This window comes from Phaseolus vulgaris, chromosome 3, assembly GCF_000499845.2.
Source record: "Phaseolus vulgaris cultivar G19833 chromosome 3, P. vulgaris v2.0, whole genome shotgun sequence".
NCBI classification, from domain to species: Eukaryota; Viridiplantae; Streptophyta; class Magnoliopsida; order Fabales; family Fabaceae; genus Phaseolus; species Phaseolus vulgaris.
This window is the reverse complement of record NC_023757.2, coordinates 7,399,468-7,412,962: the sequence shown is the minus strand read 5'-3', so window position 1 is coordinate 7,412,962 and position 13,495 is coordinate 7,399,468. Positions and strand designations below refer to the sequence as shown.

The 13,495-nt window shown below is 35.8% G+C and overlaps 1 protein-coding gene across 17 annotated transcripts; it reads left to right on the top strand.

Moving 5' to 3' along the window:
• Positions 1-7,461: 7,461 nt before the first annotated feature.
• Positions 7,462-13,173, top strand: LOC137806508 (protein WVD2-like 7). Of its 17 annotated transcripts, none has more exons than XM_068606673.1 (10): positions 7,462-7,805; positions 8,063-8,195; positions 8,408-8,479; positions 8,707-9,384; positions 9,519-9,938; positions 10,044-10,108; positions 11,378-11,474; positions 11,655-11,726; positions 11,854-11,940; positions 12,891-13,173. In XM_068606673.1, exons 4-10 carry the CDS (start codon positions 8,707-8,709, stop codon positions 12,918-12,920), a joined length of 1,449 nt encoding a protein of 482 aa, XP_068462774.1. In that variant the 5' UTR covers positions 7,462-7,805; positions 8,063-8,195; positions 8,408-8,479; the 3' UTR covers positions 12,921-13,173. The 17 variants fall into 17 exon arrangements, 13 of the variants coding, with proteins under 13 accessions (XP_068462774.1, XP_068462781.1, XP_068462779.1 ...); XR_011080357.1 differs by having other exon boundaries at positions 7,618-7,805; positions 11,378-11,527; XM_068606680.1 differs by having other exon boundaries at positions 7,618-7,800; positions 8,408-8,484; positions 8,707-9,372.
• The last annotated feature ends 322 nt before the right edge of the window (positions 13,174-13,495 follow it).

The window sequence follows — 13,495 nt, the reverse complement described above, 5'->3', positions numbered from 1 at the left end:
CATAAAAAAATAAGTTGTTTGTAAAACAACAGGTTTATATTTTTTACAAAACTGTAAATCTGTTAAATAACTAGTTGAATCAATTGATTGATTTAATTGATCTTTTCAATCTAACTCTAGTCTTTGCAAAAACGATTCACCCCTATTTTGTTTCAGTCATACATTCTAACATAGGGAGCATCATGTATGTGTTGGTTTGTAGCAAACCGGATTTGGCGCATGTTGTTAGCGTGGTTAACAAGTTCATGGCAGATCCTGGATATGCTCAATGAGAGGCTTTGAAGTGGGTGCTAAGATATTTGAATGGAACAATATCTTCAGGTTTAGTGTATAGATGATCTACCCATAACAAAGTTGTTATAAAGGGGTTGTAGACATTGATTATGCAGGGAGTGTTAATACTAGATAGTCACTTTTTGGGCATGATTTTACATTATTTGGAACTACAATTTGCTGGAAATCTAGTTTACAACCAGTGGTGGCTTTATCTACTACATAGGTAGAGTATATCATGCTCACAAATGGGTGAATGAAACACTATGATTGAAAAAGATGATTAGAGAGGTAAGTATTGTGCATGACTGTGTGCTACTCATTGTGATTAGAGAATTGAGTATTGTGTTACTATGTGCCATTCATCTAGGTAATAATAAGATCTACCACATCATTGGATCTACCGCGAGAGGACCAAATAGATAAATGTTAGACTACACTTCTTGAGAGATGTTATTGAGTCTAGGGTGGTCAGAATCGAGGAGATAACCTTTAATGATAATCCAACATATGTGGTTACGAAATCCTTGCAAAGATCAAGGTTCAAACAATGTCTAGAGCGAATTAATTTTTTTGTGTGAGGACAAAGGAAGATGATGTTGGATGCTCTTTCATGATTTGGAGTCAAGGTGGATAATTGTGATGATTGACTCTAAATCATGTTTATTAAACGATCTGCTGGAGAGTGCAATTAGACAATTATACTGTTTGATGGAAGGGAACAAAAGAATGTTTACTACAGACTATCTAGTAGTATTAAGACTTGTTAGACCGTCTAGTATGTCTTTGTTGTAATTGTTTTAATGATTTTCCTTAAATGAATTTTTGGTATTTCGATCATTAAGTTTTATATATAGAGACCAATATATGTGTAGACGACACACTATATTGTGTGAGACTATGTGATTATAGAACCTTCTAATATTAATAAAAGTGTTTTCTTTTCAATATTGTTATTGTATTTTCTTGTTTATTGTTGTAAACCCAACAAATTAATTTTATTTTTGATTCAAAATTGCTTATTAAAAACACTACCCAAACAAAACCAATATACTTTTTGTATCCGGTTATCAATGTATTGTACTGGACCTTGTTGGTTTTTTTATCACAAGCATATATGTATACACTACTGATGTGATTCCACTAGCCATATAGAGAATGATTCTTGACATTCTTAGGAATCACCTTGAGCTGGACATTATAGAGGCACTTTTCTTAGAGTTGGATCATTGTTCTAAGACAAGAACTCACCAAAAACTAGTACCAAATCCCATACTCATTTGGATGCTCCACATATTGTCAAATTGAATCAACAAAGAGAGGTAAAATTAAAAGGAACCGAACAGAATTGAATAAGCAAACATTTGAACCAAACAAAAGAGAAATTAAAAGGCAAGAACAGAAAATAGGTGCTGGAAAACAAGAAAAGCCGAACCAAATAACAAGACAACAAGCTTAGAACAAAGAATTAACAAAGAAGAAAGGAAGGAGAGAAGAAATGCTCATGAAGATGGAAGGAGGATGGATGATCTCGCCACTAGAAGTGTGGAATGCTCCTAGATGAGAGTGATGCCGCCACTTGAGGACTCCATTGATCCATCAAGATAAGACTAGAGAAGAAGGCTCAAAGCTCTCCAAAGTTCACTCAAAACTTGAGTAGAGTTTTCTTAGATTAATTCCAATCTGAAATTTACAAAGAGAGCACCTCTATTTATAACCTAAGGTGCTGAAATGTAAGCTACACAAATTCAAAAACTCCCTCCTAAAAAGCTTCTAGAATTGGCGCCTAAAACAAAGCATGAGGAAGGTGTGACCTCTTCCTTCACTTTGACACCTCCTTTTCTACTCCTACACCTATCTACTAACACCCCCCCCTAAGACTCCTAACTAAAGACTAAAAGATGCTTTAACAATAGAGGTTTCTAATGTTTCCCTCTAAGCACCTTCAAACAATATTCTTTATTATTTAAAACTTGGCCTTGCCCTTCATAGGATGGACTTGGGCTTGGGCTTTGGGCTTGGGCCTCTCTTTTATTTAATGTCTTCTTTTAATTTTGAGAAGACTAGAAGGAAGAACTTCAAGTGTGATGGTGAATTGCCTCTTCCTTCATTAATAAAAACCTCCTTTACTTGACTCTCATCATACTCCCCGAGTTGGAGAGAATTCGTCCACGAATTCTGAATCCCTGCATATAACAAAGTCAGTTTACTTTTACAATCAAAAGTGTAAGAAAAAGGAAGACATGACTTAGCAGATGGAACCAAAGGGATTGCAGAAAAGGATGTCCTATAAATCGACCAAGTTGGAAAAATTTGTTTGGGAATGATGATGTTTTTTGGAAAAAGACCTCTTAAATGGTGAAACCCATTAGGAGGTATGAAAAAATCATCCCTAACATATTTTAACCAAGGTGGTGTTGAAATAGGAACCTTGGGTAATGAAAAAGATAAAGAAGAAGAAGACCTTGGAGGGTCCATTTGAGGTATAGCACGAGTCAACATGATGGATTTAGAGGAGAAAATGGTGTGACTCGGTGTAGTACTTACTTCTTTTTCTTTCTCATTTTCTCTTTTAGTTTTCATTTTTATTTGGTCCTCATGAACCTCTTTGGGAGAGAGGGGTTTTAATATAACCTTGCGCCCTAGGAAGGAAAAAGACATTGTATTGGATAGGCCATCATGTAAAACATGTCTATCATATTGCCAAGGCCTTCCTAAAAGAAGATGAGATGCTTCCATGGGCACAACATCACATAAAACCTCATCTTTATACTTTCCTATTGCAAAGTTAATGAGGACTTGTTTATTCACCATGATTTCACCTACTTCACTAAGCCATTGTAATTTGTAGGGCTTGGTATGAGAGATAGTGGGTAAGGCTAACTTCTCCACAACTCTTGTACTAGCCACATTAGTGCAACTTCCCCCATCAATAATCAAGAAACATAACTTGTTGTTGATAAGACATCGGGTGTGAAAAATATTTTCTCTTTGAGTATCATTCAAAGATTTTGGAATTGTGCCCAACATACGTCTTACCATCAATAAGTCACCTTCACAAGGACTTTCACTCTCATTTTCACTTGATGGTCTAGAAGGTGAAGAATGCCTAGGTGAATTGGAATCATGCTCACTAACTACAATGCCTTCATGCATGTACATACTTCGTTTAGAAGGGCAATTAGCAGCAATGTGACCATATCCCAAACATTTAAAACACTTTTGACTAGACGATTTAATTGGGAATTTAGGCCTAGAAGTAGATGGCGTAGGATCCTTGGGTTTGAAAGAAGAATCTTTGGAAGGATGTTTAGAAAAAGAATTTTTGTTTCTCCAAGACTTGGAGTAGTATCCATCATTGGAAGCATTTTTGAAAGAGTTTTTCTTAGCAAGTTGGGCTTCCACCTTCATTGCAAGATGAACTAAAGAGCCCAATGATGAATACTCTTGTAACTCAACAATGTCTTGAATATCCTTCCTAAGACCACTCACAAACCTAGCAATCATTGCTTCCTCACTTTCTTCTAATTCAATTTTAAGCACAAGCGTCTCAAGCTCCTTATAATATTCATCCACATTTAGCGTGCCTTGTTGAAACCGTTGGAGTCTCAACATGAGGTCTTTCCTAAAATGTGGGGGCACAAACCTAGCGCGCATATGATCCTTTAAAGAGTTCCAAGAGTCCACGGGAGGACCCTTGTGATAGATAATGTCCTTTACAATTCCATGCCACCATTTCATGGCATAATCACTAAACTCTAGGGTGGCTAGCTTAAGCTTATGCTCATCTTGGATCTCATGGATCTCAAATATTTGTTCACACTTAGCCTCCCAATCTAAATATACATTAGGATCACTAGAGCCATTAAAACAAGGTAGCTTGACCGAAGGAAGCCTTGACTTTGCATCATGATAAAAGCCATTGCCGTAGTGAGTTCTTTCCCCTTGGTGATGATGTCTTTGTCCATGGACTTGGGGTGGAGGTCTCCTTCTCCTATGCTCATCTTCACGACCAAAATCATTTGAAGAAGCTCTTGTGGAAGGTCTATGATGCTCATCATGAATTGAAGGAGATGGTCTAGCTTGTTGCACCTCCATCTTTTGCAATTTCTCCTCCAACCGTCTAATGGTTCTTTGAGCTTCATGTAATTCACCAAGGATTGAAGCTTTGGATGGAGAATTCTGCTTGTATGATGCATCACTTGAAAATCCAGCCATTTTGGAAATAAAAAAACAGCAAACACACAAAAACAGCAAACAAGTTAAGCAACAAAATTAGCAAAAACAGTGAGTGTGGCCAGCAAGAATGCCGAAGTGAAATGAGGCAGAAAAAGAGGTCACTCTCAAAGAAATAATGTCCTTGCACCAATCTGATCTTGAGGCCTTGGAATCCTCAAATGAAAGATGTCAAAGCAAGCACACCAATCTCAAAGGCAACCACCACAAAACCAATGAAACAATAAAGACAAACAAGAAAAAGGTATAAGCAAAGAAAGGTAATTGCAAAAGGAAAACTATATGTAAGACAAACTCAAAGAGTAAGAATGAAAGACAATTAAGAAAATAAAGAACTCAATGAGAAAAGTAGGCACACAAAAGAATACTTAAGGAAAAGCACTAGAGTAGATGAAGAAAACAAAAATTAGCTACTGGAATTTTTTTTTTTTAAAATGCAAACTGTGCTTGATATTCACTTATTTAACTGGAATGATGTAGAGCGAACTGGATTATGAAATTTAAACCATAGAAACTTCAAGATGTTAACTCAATAATGGCACTGGAATCAATTAAAAACAGTAAGCCAATTAATTGAGATAAATTTTTTAAAATCGCTGCCAGATTACCGTATTCTTTTCGGCAGAATTGTACACTTTTTTTTATTTTATTTATCATTTTTTGTGTACTTTGAATTTTTGAATGATTCTTTTTTCTACTCTTTTCTAACACTTTGAATATCACAAATCCAGAATTTCAGAATTTTCCAGTGAGTAAATCAATTGCAATAAGGAAAAACAGTAAGCACTTTTTTTTAGAAACAGAGAAATCCTAATAGGAATAAAAAACAGAATTATGAACTAGCAAAGACATAATGGAAAATGATGTATTGGAACTTGTATAGGCCTAGAATAAAAGTATGAACTCAATTCTAAAAAGAAAATGCACAAAGGATCAATATCAATTCAGAAAATTATATGACACTAAAGCAAGAAACAATCAAAAATAATAAAAGTACTACTAGAAGTAATGACAATTATGGAATAACATGACTAAGACAAAACTTGACATGATTACAAAATTAAAAGACATATGACAAAAAATAATAACAAGTGAAAGGAAGCTTAAGGTAAACTCTAGGAAGGAGAATGCCATTCCAAAAGAGCAACCATACTCATATGAATAATGAGTGCCATAAACCTTTTCACAAGCACTTGGTGTATCAAAAGAAAAAACAGCAAGAAAACTCAATTAATACCTAAAACAGAAACTTAAATTGCAAGAAAATTAAAGAGCTCTTGAAATTAAAGTGCACACAACTCAACAATTAAACAAGAAGAACCTAAGACTCATGATACCACATGATGTGATTCCACTAGCCATATAGAGAATGATTCTTAACATTCTTAGGAATCACCTTGAGCTGGACATTATAGAGACACTTTTCTTAGAGTTGGATCATTGTTCTAAGACAAGAACTCACCAAAAACTAGTACCAAATCCCATACTCATTTGGATGCTCCACATATTGTCAAATTGAATCAACAAAGAGAGGTAACATTAAAAGGAACCGAACAGAATTGAATAAGCAAACATTTGAACCGAACAAAAGAGAAATTAAAAGGCAAGAACAGAAAATAGGTGCTGGAAAACAAGAAAAGCCGAACCAAATAACAAGACAACAAGCTTAGAACAAAGAATTAACAAAGAAGAAAGGAAGGAGAGAAGAAATGCTCATGAAGATGGAAGGAGGATGGATGATCTCGCCACTAGAAGTGTGGAATGCTCCTAGATGAGAGTGATGCTGCCACTTGAGGACTCCATTGATCCATCAAGATAAGACTAGAGAAGAAGGCTCAAAGCTCTCCAAAGTTCACTCAAAATTTGAGTAGAGTTTTCTTAGATTAATTCCAATCTGAAATTTACAAAGAGAGCACCTCTATTTATAACCTAAGGTGCTGAAATGTAAGCTACACAAATTCAAAAACTCCCTCCTAAAAAGCTTCTAGAATTGGCGCCTAAAACAAAGCATGAGGAAGGTGTGACCTCTTCCTTCACTTTGGCACCTCCTTTTCTACTCCTACACCTATCTACTAACACACCCCCCCTAAGACTCCTAACTAAAGACTAAAAGATGCTTTAACAATAGAGGTTTCTAATGTTTCCCTCTAAGCACCTTCAAACAATATTCTTTATTATTTAAAACTTGGCCTTGCCCTTCATAGGATGGGCTTGGGCTTGGGCTTGGGCTTGGGCTTTGGGCTTGGGCCTCTCTTTATTTAATGTCTTCTTTTAATTTTGAGAAGACTAGAAGGAAGAACTTCAAGTGTGATGGTGAATTGCCTCTTCCTTCATTAATAAAAACCTCCTTTACTTGACTCTCATCAACTACTCACCACTTTTGTACATTATTTCTTTAGTAACAACACGATTTGAAGCTTGCTAGAAGAGATTGAAAATTATTTTGAGTAGGAGAGAAATAGCTATAAGAAATTGAATGACAAAAAATTTCACGCACCTCAAAAAGGGTTCTCATTTTAGATACCCTTTTTAGATTAGATTACAAGCCAAAGATAGGTAGCTTATGGGTTCTGATCCTAGATACTTGTTGAGGTAACAATGTAGATGGTCAGAATATTAATTAAGGTTGACATGGTTGTGTAAGTGGGGCTACTGATAGAGTAGCTTAAGAGCATAGGATGCGGGGGAGACAAAACCAAAGGAAAATGTTATCTAATCAACTTCAAGTTAGAGGGTGAGCCACACTGATGGATGGTGGCTATGTCCGGTTTCAACTGAAAAGGACTTGTGCCTGAAGTCAAGTCCAACGTAAATACTCCTTTGCATTATTTGGCTTGGTCCCATTTCTGCAACCACACTCTCAAGCCATGTTTGAGGTGCTGTGCTGGGGTTCCTACCATTACCCTACTCGTCTTATACCATTTATTACTACTTACAAAATTCTTAAGCATTGACATACAAGTGTTATTGTAAAAAAATTCAATATATGAAATCCACAGTTTGTAGTTGAAGTGAACCAAACCAATTCTGATGGGTCCACATGTGGGGAAGTGAGGTTGATAATTAATGCAGCTAGTAGAGAAACCTGTCACATGACACATGTATGATGTATGTAACCTTCACACACTTCCTAGCACACTGTGCACCTTTATTCACGTGGACCTTCTTTCTTTGCCTTCCATTTCATGTCATGGTTATTGGTTGATCCAATCTCATTATCACCACCGCCGTCTTGGCTCTCTCTCGCACGGTTTCTGAACCCCTCTGTGCGACATATGCTAGAGTCCATTGGTATGGTAAGTTAGTTAATAAGATGAAAATGAAACTTTGTTTTATGTTTGGTGGAAGCTTAATAAGTTGTGCCAGCTAATCTCATTCACATCATTAAACTATGCTTTTGCTGAAAAGTCATTTCTTTTCTTTTTGTGCTTTTCCTTCTCAATTATTTTATCAAGTCCAACTCTGTCTGTTCCACTACACTTTGGCCTTCACTGCAAAGTAATGGTACTTAAATGTCATTAAAAGTTAAGTGATCTTTGCAAGTATGATGCAGGTGGTGTGATCTAGAACTCCTGGTGGCTTTGCTTGCTTTGTCTTTCATGATTGGGGTTATCATCTAGGACTTAGGAATTTACATAACAGCACAAGTACAAAAAGCAGATAAATTATGCCCTTACTTTGGAAAGGTGAGGTGGAAACTGAAGTTAAGGAGAGAATCTGAGAATGAGTGCTCTCTCACTCTCACACCACATGCACATGTCTCTTCTATTCCTTTACTCATCATTTGCTGCAAATTTCTAAGTCTTCTTTTTGTCCCATTGTGACAACTTTTACTACTCTTGCCATTTCCATTGAGATCCGCCGAATGATTATTTTCCCCACTGCTGCTTCTTTGCAGGACATGCCTCTGTGTCTTTTGGGGTTCTATAGGGTTACGGCCGAGTAGTTGTTGTTGCACCAATTTTTGAAGGCAAGGTCAACCCATTTATCCTTTTGGTTCTATGAGACTAAAGATTGATTCTTTCTTTCTTTTTTCTTTCAAATTTATCTGATGTGTTGATTCCTCAGTTTATATTTGTTAAAATCCTGTGCTTTTGGTGTTATTGTGAATGGTCCTTATGTTGGGACCTTGTATTTATGAACACAGTTTTTGTTTTTGGCTTTCGTTTATGCCTTTTCTCTCTGTTGTGTAAGCAGATGGGGGAGACAGCATCTTCCAATCCTGCTTTGCAAGTGTCTGTTTCGTTCGGTAGATTTGAGAACGATTCCTTGTCTTGGGAGAAATGGTCTGCTTTCTCACCAAATAAGTACTTGGAAGAAGTTGAGAAGTGTGCCACACCTGGATCAGTTGCTCAGAAGAAAGCTTACTTTGAAGCTCATTACAAGAACGTTGCTGCCCGGAAAGCCGAATTGCTTGCTCAAGAGAAGCAGATGGAGAAAGATTCTGTTAAATCACAATATCAAAATGATGAAGATCTGAGTTGTATTAGTTCTGTGACTGATGCTGAATGTGATATTTCCAATGCTCAACATTCTAGTGAAGGGGTTAAGCAAGAAACCAACTCAATCGGTGAGATTGTGAGGACTGATGTAAGTAATTTGGGGGAGTATGCTGCAGTTTCAACAGATTATCAAGGTTCATCAGTTGAGGGAGAGAAAGTGAATGATGAACTGGATAGAAGATCAGGTAGTTCCCAGATAGATAAACAGGAAGAAGTTGTCTGCGTTGAACAAGGAGGAAGTAAAGAAGAATGTCCTAACAGTGAAGCTGAAGGTTTGAATGAAATTTCACACGATGTAAACAATGAGCCAGTATGGGCTTCAGAAACCGAAGCACAATATAAGACATTGGATAATCCGAAGGTATCTAAGAAGGTATACATTAATTCATGTACTCAGCAAATTTAGGATCATTGAAACAATGAGTGGTTAAATAATAATTAACACATTTAAATTTTGGCTATTTTGTTACCCATTATTCTATTCTTCACCATCTATAGTTTGAACAGGTTACCCCAGTGAGCAGAGAAAGAAATGCAATAAAGGGGAAGAAGAAATCCATGCAACCTACGTCTAAGTCTAAGGCATCCCGAATTTCCACCCCTAGAAATCCAAAGCCTACATCAACTCCCACCAAAACATTGGCATCTGCATCTTCTTCAACTAAAAGGGAAATTTCTCCATCAATATCTGGGAGGGAAACTGCTTCCACTGCAGAGAACAGAAAAATTCCTAATAAATCATTGCACATGTCTCTTAGCTTGGGTCCAAGCCAACTTGATCCTGCTCCACGTACTTCAGTGAGGAAATCTTTGATTATGGAGAGAATGGGAGATAAGGACATAGTCAAACGAGCATTCAAGACTTTCCAGAATAATTTCAATCAGCCCAAAACTTCTGGTGAAAACAAATCTATGGTTAAAGAAAAGGTGTTTTGGAAAGCTTGTATAACTGTTTCTTGTTGATAAATGGTTATGTGTACCAGTAGAAAATCACTTTCGTTTGAGAACATTGCCCATATTTTTCTTGTGCAGGTTCCTTCAAAGGTGACAGACCCAAGGAATCTGACATCTATATCTTTGCGAAAGGAATATGGACAGTAAGTTTTTGAATCTACATTATTAATGTGTTTCTTATTTTCATCTATTTCATTTCCTCCATGTAGTTTGCATAACTTTGTTTTTAACCTGTTATGGTTGCTTGCTGAAAAACAATAATCTGATTAGTGACCAAATTTTGTTGGTTTTCTGTGGGAGAGTGGTAGTCATGGAAACAATATATAAATGTGAGTGAATGAGGAAAGTATAAACAGGTAATGGTCATATGTATTGTATAACTAAAATAAGTCATGATTTTACATTATAAACTTTACTTATATTTGATTTGTCCAGTAAGATCTGGCTTACATACAAATTAGACATATTGCTAGTTTGTTTATTCAACTGGAACTTCCTTTTACAGCCAGATTTGATGCAATGTCCTTTTACTTGTCATTGTGTCTATCAATTTCTGAATTCAGACTGTTAAGTTATCCTATGACTAACATTCAGTTACTACTTATGCCCCATGTTCTTAACACCGATTATAGAAACATTCTGTTTTTCCAGGTTGTGGTACACTTTTACCAAAGCATGGTACTATAAAATACCCACTATGTATATTAGAGAGTCTTACCTGGCATTTGCAGGATGCTGATTCTATGACTCAAACATGTGACTTGGGTCACAATGCAACAATTCAAATCATTAAGCCATGGCTCCCCTTCCCCCATCTTCCATATCATAATTTATAATGTTTGTTTGGGTAAACTTCTTCATAAACACTAATAGGAGATGAAAATTAGAAGGAAAATGAGAGATAACTTCTACAAATTAGCTTATGTATAAATTAATTTTAACTTATGAAGAAATTTATTTAATTTTTCCATCTTGTTCTCTTTTAAAATTGTTTATGGAGAAGTTCATCCAAATAGATCTAATATTGAAGTAAAATGTTTTTTTTTTTAATTTTTGGGTTGAAAGGAGGAACCATCCTGCTAGAGGTTTCCACAAGGAAGGGGGTGTGAACTGCATTATTTGGTTTGAACGTATGCACTCTTCTTGCATGTCCCATGACTCACTCAACTGAGCTATCAACTAGACTATTTAACTAAAACTTTGAGTCTTTAATAATATAGTGGAAATACGGAACAATTTAAACCATAGCTGATTGAAGGAACATGAAAATCATGATCCATAGTTAATCAGTAAGACCATAGACTTTCAGCCCCCATCATTCCTTCATTATTAGAATATGCACCATTACACTTTTTTTTATGAACATATAAGGAGTTCAATTGCATGTAATTTGATGCTGTTGAATGGAATAGGTCACCCAAGGTTGACAGTGCCGTTAAAAGAAGCGGGAATGCTCTGCGAACTGCTTTCGGCCTAAAAACTGATGTTAAAGCAGAGAAAGGAAAAGAGGTGTGGTCTGACTCTTGATGCATGTCTACACAATCCAGCACTTGTGATCAAGGGTTCTCATGAGATTTTGAAACTACTGTTTTATTTTTAGTGATCAAACCCCTTAATCTTTGATAAGATTTTGAAACTACTGTTTTATTTTTTCTGATCAAACTCTTTAATCTTTTGTATTTTAATCAGTTTCCAAGGAAAATAGAAGAAAAATCTTATGCAAAAGCGGTAGAAAGAACGCATCTTCAATTGAAATCAAAGGTACACTTTCCTTCTCTTGCCATTGCTTGAGTGTCTGCATGTATTTAAAGAATGGGTTATCATAAAGTTGAGCTCTTCGATGTTATAATAAAGGGACATGTCTTAACAGTGTGTACTTTTGACACAGGAAGAAAAGTTAAAACCTAATCTCAAGGCCACTTCTTTGCCAGCTTTTCACCAGGGTCAGAAAGCATCCAAAAACCACCCACAAAAGGTTTGCTACTGTGCATTGTAAATTTATCATTACCAGGTCAACAAGTAGGGTGAAGACTTTATATAGCCAATCTTTTTCGTACATGAATAGTAGTTTGTTAAAACCTATCTAACAATATTTTTTCTTTATGCTTAACTTTAATTTAAGTCTGTTAAAACTTGTGTTGTCCAAGTTAATAGTCTGGTGGTGATTGTAGGAATTAGAAACTAGCCATCTTATTTTTCTCTAAAAGGCAAACCTATTTTCTGCTCAATGAACATAGTGATTTAGTAGTTAGTGGAGGGTCACACAAGAGATAATGATGAAACTATTTTGTTATCATTTAAAGGACTATACCACATGTAAATATTACTCTATGCTAATTTCTTTTTCCTTTCCATTAAATCGTCCTATAATATAATGCCATTATGTTTCCTTAAACAGTACAAGAAAAATTGTCTTTTCCCCCCTAAGTGGAGCCTGCTACTTAAATTAAACTATGGCACTGTTACAAATGGAAAAAACTAAAATTTAACCGAAAATCTAAGAGGCATGGAGTTATTTCCCATTCTCATTTAATTTCCTTTTAGATGGATCATTTAAAATATAAATTATTTTCTATTCTAAAACTGAATTTTTTATGTTCCACATTTCATGAGCTGTGTGAAACATAGTATTCTATGCAGCTTTGGGTATTTTGGCAAGGATTTTTATGGATCCCCTGGAATTAAAATCATTATAAGAGATCTTCAAAATATCATTCAACTGCTACATCCTTTAAATTATATACAAATATACCTACCACCAAAAGTGAGGGTAAAGAAACAGCATAAAGAATGGAAAAGAAGCCTTGACATAGGAAGATTTTCTGAATAATTCAAATTGTAGTTGAGCAACCATGTGGTGTTAAATCTGTTCATCCTAAAGTCTCTGCTATATTAACTGCTATTTTGTCTTGTGTACTTATGCAGGAGGGAATTAAGATTGAGAAATGGAGGTAGCCTAAGGAGCAAGAGAAAATGAGGTTGAAAACATTAGTGTTGGTGGGAGGAAATGTTTAGTCTGATCACACTATGATATCTTAGTTTAGTCTGCAACAGGGGAACAATTATGTAGTTATACAGGACTATAGGAGCTTATGGAGAATGTAAGGAGGAGGAAGGAGTAAAGCATCAATTATTGGTAATAAATTTGGTGTGAGAAACAATGTTGTATAACTAAAATGCCAAATGTGAGAATGCATGCATTGTCTTATATGATTGGTTCCATTGTTTCCATCTATGTTGTATATATTTTGGGTGGGATCAAGGGAAATACTCTTGGGACCCAATAAGAAATGGAAAATGGGGATACCTACTGCACAAGCAATAACTCTTGCACAGTTGCATTACACAATTTTTCACAGTAGTTCCATCCCAGTTAAGCTTCAGGTGTCATGTTCTTGATTGATTTTGGGTGTAGCTAAAAAGGGAAAAGTCAACAGCGTTGACCAATGAGTTGTGTAGATGTGCATTATTGCTGAATGTACTTAATGGATAATGGTATTTTTTGGAGAAAAAAAGAAATAATTTTCTTA